Source organism: Geotrypetes seraphini, chromosome 2 (assembly GCF_902459505.1).
Source record: "Geotrypetes seraphini chromosome 2, aGeoSer1.1, whole genome shotgun sequence".
In the NCBI taxonomy this organism is placed as follows: domain Eukaryota; kingdom Metazoa; phylum Chordata; class Amphibia; order Gymnophiona; family Dermophiidae; genus Geotrypetes; species Geotrypetes seraphini.
Genome location: NC_047085.1, coordinates 366,197,944 through 366,213,375, shown reverse-complemented (window position 1 = coordinate 366,213,375; position 15,432 = coordinate 366,197,944). Strand labels below are relative to the sequence as shown.

The window sequence follows — 15,432 nt, the reverse complement described above, 5'->3', positions numbered from 1 at the left end:
CAGGGAAGCAGAACCAGAGATGCAGAATGAGATGATTAGAAAGATAAAATCACCAGACAACAAAGGTAAGATAAATAATCTTATTTTTAGTTTAGTAAAGAGGGGTAATGGGATTTAAAATACCATCTTTCTGTGGGATAACTGAACTGAAATGTGTCAATTTTGAGACTTTACATCTGTTAACTATATATTGCACTTTATATGAGGAAATATGAGGGTGCATTTTATGCAATTAATCTTGTGATTGAAAATTTTTAATCAATTTACAATCCTAAGTTATTTTAATTTGTGAATCACATCATCCCAAAAACTCAAATGTGACTTACAAAAATATGGAAATATAATGCATACATTCCAGTACCAATAATTAAATATCTTAACAGTAAATATAACTATTTAATCATATCTAACACAGGTCTCCCTCCATATTCGTAGGGGTTAGGTGCACAGCCCCCTTGTGAATACCATAAATTCACAAATAGCTTTCCCTCCATTTTCAATGCAGCATTTTGAATCTCTCCCTGCTCCCTATAGTCTCTAGCAAAGTCAAAGCAGGCAGAGAAGAAAGAAGGTGCATGTGCACGTACACAGGAGCAGCATGCTCTGAAAATGTCCCTCTTCAGAATGTTCACCAAGCTGTGAAACCTTTTTCTTCTGCCTTCGTCCCTGATACCCGCAACCAGAAAAAGAAGCAATTTTAGTTCTCTAGTTCTTGCTGGAACTCGTGTTGTGCCTCCACCGCCTCCCTGCAGTTGCCCTCTGGACTCTCTGCCCCTCCCCGTAGGAGAAACATCTGGCTTTGTTCCTTGGCGCCTCAATGGGAAAAATCTCCAGTGCTGTGCCTCTACCACCTCCCTGTTCAGCTCCCTACTCTCGTGAATAACTGAAGTCACAAATGCTAAACCCACAAATATGGAGAGAGACCTGTATTAAAACAATTTACAACATAAATATTTAAAACAGGACCACTTTACCAAATAATGAAACACTTCTGTCCTAACTATTAATCTTAATGTTGAGAAATAACCAAATCTTGATACCATTTCTAATCACATATAATCCTTTTGGATTATTTTATATAATCTTATATAATATAATCCTTTTTCTTATAGAAAAATCTCAGCATCCCAGTTGTAACTCTTACATGATGTTCTTTTGAAACCCTGACCCTTGCTTGTTTTTCCAAGGTTCTGTTAGTATCATTCATCTCTTTCCTATATAAATATGCTAACCCATTCCTCACAAAATTAACATGCAAAAGCATTCTGGTATAACCAGATTTCTATTTAGCATGCCCAAAGAAAACATGGGTTTAAGATCATTTCACCCCAATATTCCCAAATTTGATGCACAAGAAACAAAATACAGTATATCTATTTAAAAATGTTTTTGTTCTTATCTAATTTCAAATGCTGTTATATTGAATCTTCATGAATTTTGAAATGATGGTGTTTTTCCTGAAATGTTGAGTAATAAAAATCAATTATTTAACATAAGCGGTCAATATTGAGATTATTATTATACCATGAGAAAATCCTTATACCATATGAGGGTTACAGATTTTAGCAATTCTACCCCACCCCAAATCAACAGCCTAGCACCCATGTTTTTGGTGAAAGTGGACAAGTTATATATAACTTGTCAGCAATTTTTAAAAACAAGCATTTCTATGGTTGGTGCTGACATCAGCTGCACACTTGTTTTTGAATGTCACCCTCAGGATTGATGTTAGAACCAAAGGACATGACTTAGCAATCAAATAACATGATAACTATTACCCAAAGATGTACTTATACATACTGAAACTGTGTCCAGATCAGGGGAGACCGTTGCAATTACTGTTAAGTCATCTTCTTTCTCAGTCTTTGGCAAAATATCTGCAAAAACAAAACTTGACAGCTAGAAATTTTCATACTCTAGTCAAATATAGAAATTGGGGACAAGTTACACACAATGTAACAAGAGTGAAAAGGTACATGTATTAGATAGAAAAAATCACTCTATGGACCTGTTCAAAGGGTAAAGTTAATTGAATGATGTAACACAGTTCACCAAAACTTGCTCAGAATCAAGGAGGGGAAAACTGGGGCAAGCCCCAGAAAAACCACCTCACAGCCCAATCATCGCATGAAGGGTAAACGGTATCATTATATCATTCCATATATGCTTGTAAGTTGAAAAAATAAGCACTATAATGATTGAATAGATTTTAAAGTCCAAGAGTTAAGTTTGCTTAGTTCTTGGACTTTAAAATCTATTCAATCATTATAGTGCTTATTTTTTCAACTTACAAGCATATATGGAATGATATAATGATACCGTTTACCCTTCATGCGATGATTGGGCTGTGAGGTGGTTTTTCTGGGGCTTGCCCCAGTTTTCCCCTCCTTGATTCTGAGCAAGTTTTGGTGAACTGTGTTACATCATTCAATTAACTTTACCCTTTGAACAGGTCCATAGAGTGATTTTTTCTATCTAAGAAATTTTCATACAGCAGAATGCAACATTTCTATACAGAATGTCTAGTGCAGTGTTTTTCAACCGCTGTTCCGCGGCACACTAGTGTGCCGCGAGATGTTGCCTGGTGTACCGTACGGTCAGGGCCGCCATCAGGGCAGTACCACCAGTCTAGGGAGAGGGGCGGTCCGCCCCACGTGGACAGGAGAGAGCTGGACGGGGGACCCGCGGAGTTCAATACATCTCGAGCCGCGAGGCTCGCATTCTGTTCCTGCCTGCCCTGCAGCTAACATATAGCCGATCGCAAGCGTTCCCCAATGTCAGCGCTGACGTCGGAGGGAGGGCTTAAGCAAAGCCTGCCCTCCGACGTCAGCGCTGACGTCGGAGAATACATCCGTTCGGCTATTTGTGCGCGGCAGGGCAGGCAGGAAGCAGAAGACAAGCCTCGCGGCTTGAGCTTCGTTTTGCTGAGAAAGTTGCAAAGATGGGCTGGGAGGCAAACACGGAACACAAAAGGGGGGAGGGAGTGCGTTTTGGACACAAGGCATGAACTTGGGAGAGAGGAAGGGAGGGAAAGAGATGCTGAGGTGGGGGAGGGAATGCGTTTTTGGACACAGAAGAAATGGACTTGGGAGAGAGGAAGGGAGGGAAAGAGATGCTGAGGTGGGGGAGGGAATGAGTGTTTGGACACAGAAGGCATGGACTTTGGAGAGAGGAAGGGAGGGAAAGAGATGGTTGTGTACACGGGGAATAGAAGAAAGAATTTTTGGTCATAGGGAGGGAGTGAGGTACAGATAGTGGAATACCAGGGTGGGGGGGGCGGTCTGCCCCACCCCGGGTTTACGTCCCAAGGGGGTGCACAGCTGGCCACCCTCCAGTGTTGTCCCTAGGCCGGCAAACTGCGGCTCTTTAGCCACTTGAGTGCCACCGCCGCCATCGGGAACAGGCCGGCGCCAAGTTCTCCCTGCTTTTCCCTGTGGGGCCGGCCAACTCTCGCCACTCGCGTCAATTCTGATGTCGGAGAGGACGTTCTGGGCCAGCCAATCGCTGCCTGGCTGGCCTAGAAGTCCTCTCCGACGTTAGAATTGACGACGGGTGGCGAGAGTTGGTCGGCCCTGCGGGGAAGAGAAGCAGGGAGAACTCGGTGCCGGCCTGTTCCCGATGGCGGCAGTGGCAGTCTATTCCCCAGTGGTGGTGGCAGCATTATAAAATACTTTCTTTGTGTTTATTTGATTCCTATATATTTATATATAGTCAATATAGGCACAGTTAAATTTTTTAACTTTTTCTAATGGTGGTGTGCCTCGTGATTTTTTTCATGAAACAAGTGTGCCTTTGCCCAAAAAAGGTTGAAAAACACTGGTCTAGTGAATGCAAAGGATTTAATAAAATGCCTAAAGGGCAGTAAACACTTGATGCATGGTTAATGCACAGTTAAGAAGTTACAAACATAGAAACATGATGGCAGATAAAGAGGTGCAGGACTTAGGTGTGAAAGTATGTGATGATCTTAAGGTAGCCAAACAGGTTGAAAAGGTGATTGTGAAAGCTAGAAAGATGCTAGGTTGTATAGGGAGAGGTATGGCCAGTAGGAAAAAGGAAGTATTGATGCCCCTATGAAAGACTCTGGTGAGACCTCATTTAGAATATTGTATACACAGTGGCGTACCTAGGGTATGTGGCACCCGGGGCCCATCATTTTTTGCCCCCCCCCCCCCCCCCATGTAAAAATTTTTTTTTTTTTTTTTTTTTTTGCAATAACCATGAAATGGAATAAATGGTCAGAATAGAAACAGGCAGTGAAAACTTTCTTTTATTGAACCTCATATATGTAACCATTATTCCAAACATAACATAACATAAATTATGTCTAAATTGTCATGACATTAGAAGTACATATGGAGTAGTTGCAGGTGATGCTTGGGACAGTTCTGATTGTGTTAGTTCGGTTTTATGTGTTTTTTGAATAGAAGGGTTTTTATTTCTTTTTGAAGGTTTTGCAGTCTGTGGTTGATATCAATTGGTTGTAGAGTTGGGGGTCGAGTGTTGCAGCTCGAATGGCTAGGAGGTTGTCGAACAGTTTTTTTCTTTTGACGTTTTTGGTTGGAGGGTGTGTGAATGGTGCACAAGTTCTCCTATGTCTGTTTGAAGTGGATTGAATTATTTAGCTGAAGAAATTAGTTACCCCTCCATTCCACACACATTAATTCTCTTCCATTTTTGTTCCCATTATAAAAAACACTGATAAGTTCCCAGAAAAAAAATACATTAAAATAAGAAGTGAAAACAAAGGCCCCTACAGATGAGAACATAACATAAGAATAGCCTAACTGGGTCAGACCAATGGTCCATCATGCCCAGTAGCCCATTCTCATGGTAGCCAATCCAGGACACTAATACCTGGTCAAAACCCAAAGAGTAGCAACATTCCATGCTACCGATCCAGGGCAAGCAGACACTTCCCCCATGTCTTAATAACAGATTATGGACTTTTCCTCCAGGAATTTGTCCAAATCTTTCTTAAAACCAGCTACACTATCTGCTTTTACCATAACTTCTGGCCACTTCATTTTTAAGTTTAGATCTTTCCTTTCAAACAGAGACCTTGCTAGATGTCAAATACAGCACAAGGTAACTTCACATGGACTTAGCTGTGCAGGAAATGTGAATCTCCTCATACACCCACCATATAGTGCAAAAATGTGCAAAGGTCTGTTTTTTTCTTTCGATCACTACATAGCCTAATGCCACACAAGCAGCGCTGTTACAAACATATTCTGTAGGTCAATGCTAAGGATAACAAAGTTTCCTTCCTTGGACCAGAAGGAGATAAACCACTGGAAGAGATCCCAAAACAACACCCAAAGACCCACTCAGTGTGTGAATCAGTTGAGTGGAGTGGACTAACTGGGGGGTGGAAATGGGCCCGGAGTTTGCTCAGCAGAATTTCCCAGACCACCTCTTCCTCTCAACACATTGACACGCTGCCACCATCACCACTAGGAACACCTCACTGGGTAGGCCAGCTATGCTATAAACTTTATAAAACACATTATTATATTTTCTTATAAAGCACATATTTTAACTGACCTCTCTGACATCCTCAGCCTTTCCATTCACAAAAATAGAAGGAAGAAAAGTTCCCATTTCCTGCTGTCTCATGTCCCCGGCCTATACAATATTTTTTTTCTGCAGACCCTTCAAAAGTCTGACCAAATCCTCGTTTCACTTGCATTATAAAGTACTGAGGATGCCATCTCTCCCCAATCCCAGGTCCTAAAGTCTAAGACAGTAGCGCAAACTAATGCTGCCAGATACAGGAAAAAAAAATTTTGATTCGATTCAGCCCTATTGAATTGGTTTTTCAATTCGATTTTCCTGCCCAGTTGGGTGATTTTTTTCAAAACTCCTGGTGGGTTTTATAGCTTTTTCACCCCCTTTGGCTTCTCCTAACCACACTGGCGCTGTGGTGTAAATAAAATAAAGAAACAAAAAGGACTTTTCCTCTTTCTGTTAAATCCTAGCTCACGTTTGCAGTCCAACACCAGCTCTGGCAGGATACACATTTCAAATCTGACATGTTATAATCACAAAACAGAAAATAAAATTAATTTTTCTACCTTTTGTTGGCTGGTTATATTTCAAATCTTGTTGGTCCAAGGCTCTGGTTTTCTTCTGATAACTTGCTTGCCAGGGTCTCCTTCTTTCTGCATGCTAACCATCCATCTGCCAACTCTGTCCTCCCTTTCCATTTCCCTTCCCTTCCCAGGAAGTCTGGTATCTTTCCTTTTTTTCATCTCCCTCCACAGATCCACCTTTTCTTAAATACCCTTTCATCCGGCATCTCTCCCTCCTTCCCCACCATCCCAGAGTCCACCATCTCTCCCTTTCTTTTCCTAATTACCCTCCTATCCAGTATCTCTATCCCTCCTCCACACCATCCCTTGTGTCCAATTTCTCTCCCTTTCTGTTCCTTCCCTCCCTAAATCCCATGGTCCATCATCTCTCTCCCTCTCCTCTATTTTCAGACCCATTATTTCTTCCCCCCCCAAAGTTTGGCATATGCATGTCTCTTTGAACACCCCCTTCCCTCCGTGTACTTCTAAATCATGGTCCCCCCCCCAAAGGCCTGTCCCCCCTTAAAGGTCTGCCTGTCCCACCTTGAAGGCCTGCACCCCCCTTGAAGGCCTGTCCCTTCCCCTTGTAGGCCTGTCCCCCCCTTGAAGGCCTGCCTGCCTGTCCCCCCCTTGAAGGTCTGCACCCCCCGAAGGCCTGCACCCCCCCGAAGGCCTGTCCCCCACTTGAAGGCCTGTCCCACCCCCTTGTAGCTTCTCCCCCCCCCCTTGTAGGCCTGTCCCCCCTTGAAGGCCTGCCTGCCTTTCCCCCCTTGAAGGCCTGTCCCCCCTTGAAGGCTTGCACCCCTTTGAAGGCCTGCACCACCCCCCTCGAAGGCCTGCACTCCCTTGAAGGTCTGCACCCCCCCCCGAAGGCCTGTCCCTCACTTGAAGGCTTGTACCACCCCCTTGTAGCTTCTCCCCCCCTTGTAGGCCTGTCCCCCCCTTGAAGGCCTGCCTGCCTGCCTTTCCCCCCCTTGAAGGCCTGCACCCCCTTGAAGGACTGCACCCCCCCCCCCGAAGGCCTGCACTCCCTTGAAGGTCTGCACCCCCCCGAAGGCCTGTCCCCCCTTGAAGGCCTGTCCCCCCCCTTGAAGGCCTGTCCCACCCCCTTGTAGGCCTGACCCCCCCTTGTAGGCCTGTCCCCCCTTTAAGGCCTGCCTGCCTTTCCCCCCCTTGAAGGCCTGTCTCCCCCTTGAAGGCCTGCACCCCCCTTGAAGGCCTGCACCCCCCCTTGAAGGCCTGAACCCCCCCTTGTAGGCCTGTCCCCCCTTTAAGGCCTGCCTGCCTGCCTTTCCCCCCCTTGAAGGCCTGTCTCCCCCTTGAAGGCCTGCACCCCCCTTGAAGGCCTGCACCCTCCCTTGAAGGCCTGTCCCCCCCCTTGTAGGCCTGTCCCCCCCCCTTGTAGGCCTGTCCCCCCCCTTGTAGGCCTGTCCCCCCCCTTTCCCCCCTTGAAGGCCTGTTCCCCCCCTTGAAGGCCTGCACCCCCTTGAAGGTCTGCACCCCCCCAAAGGCCTGCACCCCCCTGAAGGCCTGCCTGCACCCCTTGAAGGTCTGCACCCCCCCCGAAGGCCTGTCCCCCCTTGAAGGCCTGCCTGCCTGCCTGTCACCCCCTCCCCCTTGAAAGCCTGCTTGCCTGCCCGCCCGCCCCACCCTGAAGGCCTGATGCCCCGACCCACCCCGAAGGACCGCTCGCCCCCCTGGCCTCCCCGCACCACCTATGAAGCAGCCGCAGCAGGATCGCGAAGTCAGCGTCAGCGATCCCTGCGCTGCTTCCTGCGCCACGGTCCCGCCCCTCCTCTGACGTCAGAGATGGGGCGGGATCACGGCGCAGGAAGCAGCGCAGGGATGCTGACGCTGACTTCGCGATCCTGCTGCGGGCTGCTTCACAGGTGGTGCAGGAAGGTCAGTGGGGCGAGCGGTCCTTCGGGGGTGGCAGGGGACTGAACGGCAAGGCCGGGAACACCCCCTTAGGGCTGGCACCCGGGGCGGCCCGCCCCCCCCGAGGTACACCACTGTGTATACAATTCTGGAGACTGCACCTTCAAAAATATATAAACAGTATAGAGTCAGTTCAGAGGAAGGCTACTAAAATGGTGTGTGGTCTTCGTCATAAGGCAAATGAGGATAGACTTAAAGATCTCAATATGTATACTTTGGAAGAAAGACGGGAGAGGGGAGATATGATAGAAACTTTTAAATCAAAATAATTATAAGAATATCACTCATCAGAAGATTAAATTCAAAAATGGGTGGAGAAAAAGCCTCAAGAAAACTTTTATCACGCAGCAATCATTAATGGTTTATAGCTGGCGCTATTATTGTAATTGGCAAAAAAAACTCATCCACAAAACAATGTATGAAGATCTATAGAAGAAACCCCCCACTACTGTACACAGTAAATCAACTTTTCCTATTTTTAAAGTTTCATTTTATAAAGCAGAAAAAGATATAAGCAAAGATAACTTAGCTCTGGCGCCAGAGAACACTGCTACTGCTGGAACCACGCTGACGTTATGCAAATTTCCTCTCTTCAGCGGCACTCAAAAACTCCTCACAGCATAGCTTCCAAATCAGCGACAGAGCAAAAAAAGATCCAACAAGATCTTGTTTCACCAACATTCATTTGGTTTCCTCAGGGATTCTCAGACCCAACTTCCATCAGCATAGGTGAAACAAGATCTTATTGGAGCTTTTTTAGCTCTGTCGCTGATTTGAAAGCTATGTTGTGAGGAGTTTTTGAGCGCTGCTGAAGAAAGGAAATTTGCACGCTATGCTGATGGAAGTTGGGTCTGAGAATCCCTGAGGACTTTTTGACCCATTCTGAATGCACTCAGTTTATTTATCAATCGCCTATGCAGCAACATGTCACAAGCTTTGCTGAAGTCCAAATAAACTACTACGTCTGGTGCCCCTTCCATATCCAGCTGTTTGGCCACCCAATCAAAGAAATCAATCATGCTATCTTGGGTCTTGCAGTCCATTGATTCTAGCAATCTCACTATCCTCTGCTTAAGGTTTTCCATTAGTTTACTCACTACCAAGGTCAGACTAACCGGCCTGTAATTCCCATCCTTTTCCTCAGGGCAGAATTAAAGGGTAGGCCAAGTAGGTACATGCCTTGGGCCCAAAGAGTTCAGGGGGACCAGATGCACTGCCTGCTCAAATGTCATCAGTGTACCTGCCTCTTGGTCCAGCTCCAGACGTCCAAGTACTTGCTTCCTCCTGCCTTCTTCATTATTCAGTGCAGCCAAACTCGCATTCTTCAAAAGGCCTCAGGCAGTGGTTGCTATATGCTGTCTGCAGTTGACCCAGATACTGTGAGTTTGCAAGTAGGAATCGTGGGGAGAAGGGGAGGGCCATGGATGGGTGGAGCCAAGAGGCTCAGTGTACTTGTGTGCCTAAGGCCCACCGAAGAATTAATCCTGCCTTGCCCCTCCTTCCGTTTTTGTGCAGAGGTACCACATCAGCCCTTCTCCAGTCCCCCAGGACTACACCAGACTCTAAGAAAGCATTGAAAAAATGAGGCAATAGAGCCGCCAGAACATCTCTGAATTCTTTGAGTACTCTTGGATGCATCTCATCAGGTCCCTTCACTTTGTCTATTTTTAATTTAGCTAGATCCTCACAAACACAGTCTTCTGAAAATGTCTCCCGATCAACCACACATCCATTTCCATTTGTTTTTGTTATTTATGATCCTACCCCCGGTCTTTCATCCATGAACACAGAACATAAATAATTGTTCAGCAGTTCAGCCTTACCCTTATCAGTTTCTGCATATTTGTCCCCTTCACCTTTGAGCTTCACTATGCCATTTTGACACATATTCCTTTCACTTACATCAGGGGAGCCCACACTTTTTTGGCTTGCGAGCTTACTTTTAAAATGACCAAGTCAAAATGATCTACCAACAATAAAATTTTAAAAAACACAAAGCCCACTGTACGCAGAGAAAATGTTAATTATAATTTATATTCGGGGGTTTTTTCAAAGAGGTCAAGGCAGATGACTTTAAAATATGCAATGTCACCTCAGTAACAACTATTCAAAAATAGACAAATATACTCCCTCCCCTTTTACTAAACCGAGATAGCGGTTTTCTGGGGAGGGAGCTGCGCTGAATGCCCCACGCTGCTCCTGACGCTCATAGGCTCCCTGTGCTAAAAACGCTATTGCGCTTTAGTAAAAGGGGGCCTTAGTGCAAAATATAGACAGCAAATATAAATTCTCAAAAAGGTCACATTTTGATCACTAAATTTAAAATAAAATAATTTTTCCTATCTTTGTTGTCTGGTGATTTCATGAGTCTCTGATTGCATTTCCTTCTGACTGTGCATCCAATCTTTCTTTCTTCCACCTGCATGCTTCCTCTCCTCTAGACCTCATTCCATTCCCCAACATCCTTCAGTCCCTCCATGAGTCCAACTTTTTCTTCCTCTCTTCCTGCCTGCCCCCTGCCACCCAACACACTTCATTCCCTCCCCCAACTTTTTCTTCCTCTCTCCCTACCCCCTCCCTTCCTTTCTTTCTTTCTCTCCCTCTCTCCCTGCCCCCTTCTTTCTTTCTGTCTTTCTGCCCCCCTTTCTTTCTTTCTCTGTCCCTGCCTCCCAAGCCACCACCGCCGATTTAAGCCACTACCACTGATTTCTCCCTGCTTCCCCAACACCGCAAAAGCCAGACCCGCCCTGGGCCCACAAGCCTCCCCCCTGACATCAATTCTGACATTGGAGAGGAAGTTCTGGGCCAGCCAGGCAGCGAGTCTATCGTGGAGTCCGGGATGGACTCCGCAATCAACTCGTGTTGCCCTTGCAATATACTGGTCGATCGCAATCAACCTTTTGGGCAACCCTGACTTACATATTTTTTTAAAAACATCTTATCCCACTATTCTACCATATTGGCTACCTTTCCTTGACTGTTATTACACGTTAATACAACACATATGCATTTTTCTGGCTTAGGCGGAAAGCGGGCACTGAAGCATTAGCCTGCTAGTGTATAGATAGAATGCACTAACGGGCTAAGGCAAAGTTAACATGTTAACTCAGAACAGGTACTGCACACTAATGGTAACAACGCACAACCTACAATAAATCTAGGCTTGGTGCAAGGCAAAATTCTGTGTTAAATGCATCAAGTTCAGATTCTTGCACATAATAGGAAATGGACTCCTTCCTCAATGGAACTACTACGGTACATGCTTTTGTCCTCTCCCATATGGACTATTGCAACATACTCCTTAATGGGCTCATTACAAAAAACACCCATCAACTACAACAAGTACAAAATGCCACCTTCCAACTCCTAAAGAATCTTCACATATGAGACCCAATCACACCAATGCCACACTGGCTGCCGATTGACAAACAATGTACAGTCAAACCTTGGTTTGGGAGCATAATTTGTTCCAGAAACATGCTTGTAATCCAAAGCACTTGTATATCAAAGCGAATTTCCCCTTAGGAAATAATGGAAATGCAGATGATTCGTTCCACAACCTAAAAACTTTAATATAGAATACTACACGTACTTGCATTGCAAGACCTCGCTCATTTAGAACAGTGATTACACTCCTGCAGTGTCAGAGAGAGAAGAACCATCGGCTCAGTTGTGGTATGTGTACAGGTATACTCTAAGTACTTGTATTGCAAGACATTGCTTGTATATCAAGTTAAAATTTAATATGTTTTGCTTGTCTTGCAAAACACTTGCAAACCAAGTTACTTGCAATCCAAGGTTTTACTGTATATTCAAAGGCCTAATAATGGCCTACAAACTCTTCCATGACATGGTACTGGCCTATTTAGCCACCAAACTACTACCCTACACCCCGAATCAACCTATCCACTCACAAGAAGAAAACCGATTATGCACACCCTCGGGAACACCCTCCACCTTTAGACTGCATTATATGCACTACCTATCGCACCTCTGGAACAAGCTACCTACCCATATAAGATCATTAGAAGGGTCTACTGAACTTCAGGAAGGCAATAAAAACCCACCTCTTCCCTTGACCCTCTATGAGAGTGCACCTACCTAAATTCCCAAACCTTACAAAGAAGAGCACCAGCTCTCTGCTGTCATGAGTCTCAAACACTCAGTCTAGGTTGGCCCACATCCATCCTAACTACTCCAGATACACCCCTTTTAGCTATGAGCGCACAGCGGGATTCAGAGGTCTAAAAGGCCCCTTGACACGTCCAGAAAATCGGTTTGCTTATTGGCACTTGGACGACCTGTCTTTTGGTTCGTCCAAGTGCCGGCTTGGGTGTGTTTTTAGACGTGTTTGTTTTGATTATGAGCCCCATAGAGTATTAAGGTAAAGGTAAAGATGTACTATGAAGTCTTCCATCCATTTAGGCCTATATCAAGGGGTTTTTTTGGTATTTAAAGTGGCTGAACAAACACGATTGATAATAACAAAAGTTACTACTGATATTCAGCATCACTGTCTGGTTAAGTGTTGCTGAATTATCAGCAGATAGACAGCACCAAGTGATTTAACTGGGCAGGAGCCTCTTCTGCCCTCTTAAATCACTTCTAGAATTGACCCATTAATATTTTTGTAATTCAGTAATTTTCAGAAAGCAACACTTTCTTAAAATATGTACTCTATATTTTAAAAATAGATAAAATTTATTTTTTGAATAATTGATCTTCCATTTGGTTTTATATTCCATCCTCCTAGGAGAGCTCAGAACGGGTAAGTTTATATACATAGTCAAGCGTATTTATACAAGGTGATGGCAAACATGGCATGTCAGGACATTGTCTGACAGAGATGGCAAAACATGGTTAACAAAGTATGATAAAACATAGCATGACAAACATAATATATTATATATACAATCGTGACGCAGTTTACAGAATCCAGGCCAAAGTGTTTCATGGCTGAGCACTACCATTCTGAATCATCACTGTACACATCTTCATCTGATCATATTAATTACTAAAACAATACCATGAAAAGATTTACCTGAAAACATAACATACTGCAGCTCAAAACGTTATAAATATTAACACTGCAAGAACAATTAAGAAAAATCGTGACACTGGTGAAAGTGCAGAAAGAATATGGAGTACCTTGTATTTTTGAAGCCTCCTTGATAATTTTCTGAAGCTCTTTCATTTCTACATCCAACTCTTCATAGTTTATCTCTCGCGATTCAATTTTTGGGGCTTGGAAAAGAGATGGATCTGTGCCAAAATAGGAGCACTGAAGATGCCCGCTGTCACTAAGTGTGACAATAACACCCTTTAAATTCCTGAAAAAGTAAAAACAAACATTTGTTTTTCTTTCGCAAAGATGTTATGTCATAAAAAAAAAGGTCAGTAAAAATAATGCATTGCAGCATAAGACAAAGACTAAGCATAAAATTATTTCAGTGCAACATCAGGCTAGTTATGTCATGCGGAATCAGACGTCTCTCACTTTAAGGTTATTGGCAGATATTACTGTATTTAAAAAGAAGGTGAAGGATTTACTTTTTACTGAAGTCTATAATTTGAAAGAATTAATCATAGTAATAAAACTATGATTACAAAATAAGTAAATATGTATTTTAAACTTTAGTATGAGAACAATTCAACAATATAAAGACGAAGACACAGCAATGACAGTATCCTATATAATTACATTACATTAGGGATTTCTATTCCGCCATTACCTTGCAGTTCAAGGCGGATTACAAAAGGTTAATTTAAATACAAAACAGAGTTACAATGATTAGCTAGAGAGGTAAGTTGTAGATCTTTTAAACATTTAACGGGTTGTTGAGGGTGAGGTGGTTTGTAAAAGAATTAATAAGTGGTCATAGTGGAGGTTCTTTTGTTATTATTAGTGCAGTGATGGGTAGATCAGATGTCAGTTTTAGAGTTACAAAGAGGTCGTGATGTTATTGCTGCTTCAGGAATTTCTTGAAAAGTGTGGTTTTTATTTCTTTTCTGAACGTCCTATAGTCTGGGGTGGTCATCAAAAGGTTGGAGATCTGGTTGTCCAGCCTTGCGGCTTGAGTGGCTAGGAGGCCGTCATGTAGTTTTGTCCTTTTTACTTCCTTGATTGGGGGGGGTATGAATGGGGAGTGCGTTTTTCTGTGTCTGGTAGTGGGTGCTTGGATGACGCGATTGTTCAAGTATGATGGGCTGTCTCCGTGTAGGGTTTTAAATAACTTGCGCATGCGCACTCCTATTTGCGTGTTCCGTGCGCTGTAGGTCTGTGGTCGCAGGAGTGCGCATGCGTGAGTCCCCAGCCTTCTTCCCAGCACCTACCTTGGCTGTCAGCAGCGGCGCCTCATCTCCTGTGGGGACCTCATGTGTGCTGTGTCCGTCCGTGGCCGCGGCTTGAGGCGTATGCGCAAGTTAGGTGCATCGGGCGACAGGAGCAGCGCTGGCGGCGGATGACGGGAGGAGGGCTCATGGTCCTGCCGCCGCTGCCGCTCCTGTTCACAGCGGCCTGCACATCGCCGACTCCCCCCTCTTCCCGCAACAACCACTACTGCTCCTGTTCAAAGCGGCCTGCTGAGGTTTGCGACCGGCTGTAACGAACCTCGCAGGCCGCTCTCCACATGGTAACACGATCCCTCTGACGCGATCGCGTCAGAGGGAACAAGCTACTGAGGTGGATAGCGGCCTGCGAGGTTCGCTACAGCCGGCCGCGAACCTGAGCAGGCCGCTTTGAACAGGAGCGGCAGCGGTGGCAGGAACCATGGATGGAGGGAGGGGAAAAGGAAAAAGAAGGGCCATGGAGCAGGCAGGAAAGGGGGCTGTTTTGGTGGGAGGGTTATGCTGAGTGAAGACAGCAATCATGGGGGGGGAGGGAGGAAACAGAAAGGGGCCATGGAGCAGGTAGGCATTGCAGAACAGGGGGAGAGGGAAAGGGGGCTGCTTTGGGGGGAGAGGTGTGCTGGGGGCAGACAGCAATCAGGTTGGGGAGGAACAGAAGGGGGACATGGAGCAGGTAGGCATTGCAAAACAGGGGGAGAGGGAAAGGGGGCTGCTTTGGCAAGCAGGGGGGACAGGGAGACAGAAAGACGGACAGACAGGGGACCAGGGAGAGACACAGACACAAAGAATGACAGAAGACAGCGTCCAAGGAGAGAGAGACAAATAAAAAAAAAACAGACATACAGACATCTACTCTGGGCGGCGGGAGGAAGGCAGTGCGGAGCGCTGCTGGCAGTGGCTGCCGGGAGGAGAGCTTCGAGCCGCAGAAGACTGTCCCCAAAGCCCCTGTGGAGAGTCGGCCCAACCTCTCCTTCCTCATAAATGCCGAAGAAGCTGCAGCTGGGGAAGTCGGGGCCTCCCCCGCCGCGCCAAATACACCTAGGCCCTGCTCCCTCTCACGCTCTGAGCACTC

General features: G+C 45.3%; 1 protein-coding gene across 3 annotated transcripts in view; it reads right to left on the bottom strand.

The window, feature by feature from the left end:
- The window catches only part of BBS9 (Bardet-Biedl syndrome 9), a 434,574-nt gene that overhangs the window by 250,719 nt on the left and 168,423 nt on the right, over window positions 1–15,432 (bottom strand). For all 3 annotated transcript variants that reach the window (XM_033930592.1, XM_033930593.1, XM_033930591.1), the window contains exons 10-11: window positions 13,161–13,342; window positions 1,801–1,877 (exon numbers count right to left, since the gene is read on the bottom strand). In XM_033930592.1, the coding sequence (XP_033786483.1) occupies window positions 1,801–1,877; window positions 13,161–13,342 (259 nt within the window). The remainder of the gene's footprint in view (window positions 1–1,800; window positions 1,878–13,160; window positions 13,343–15,432) is intronic.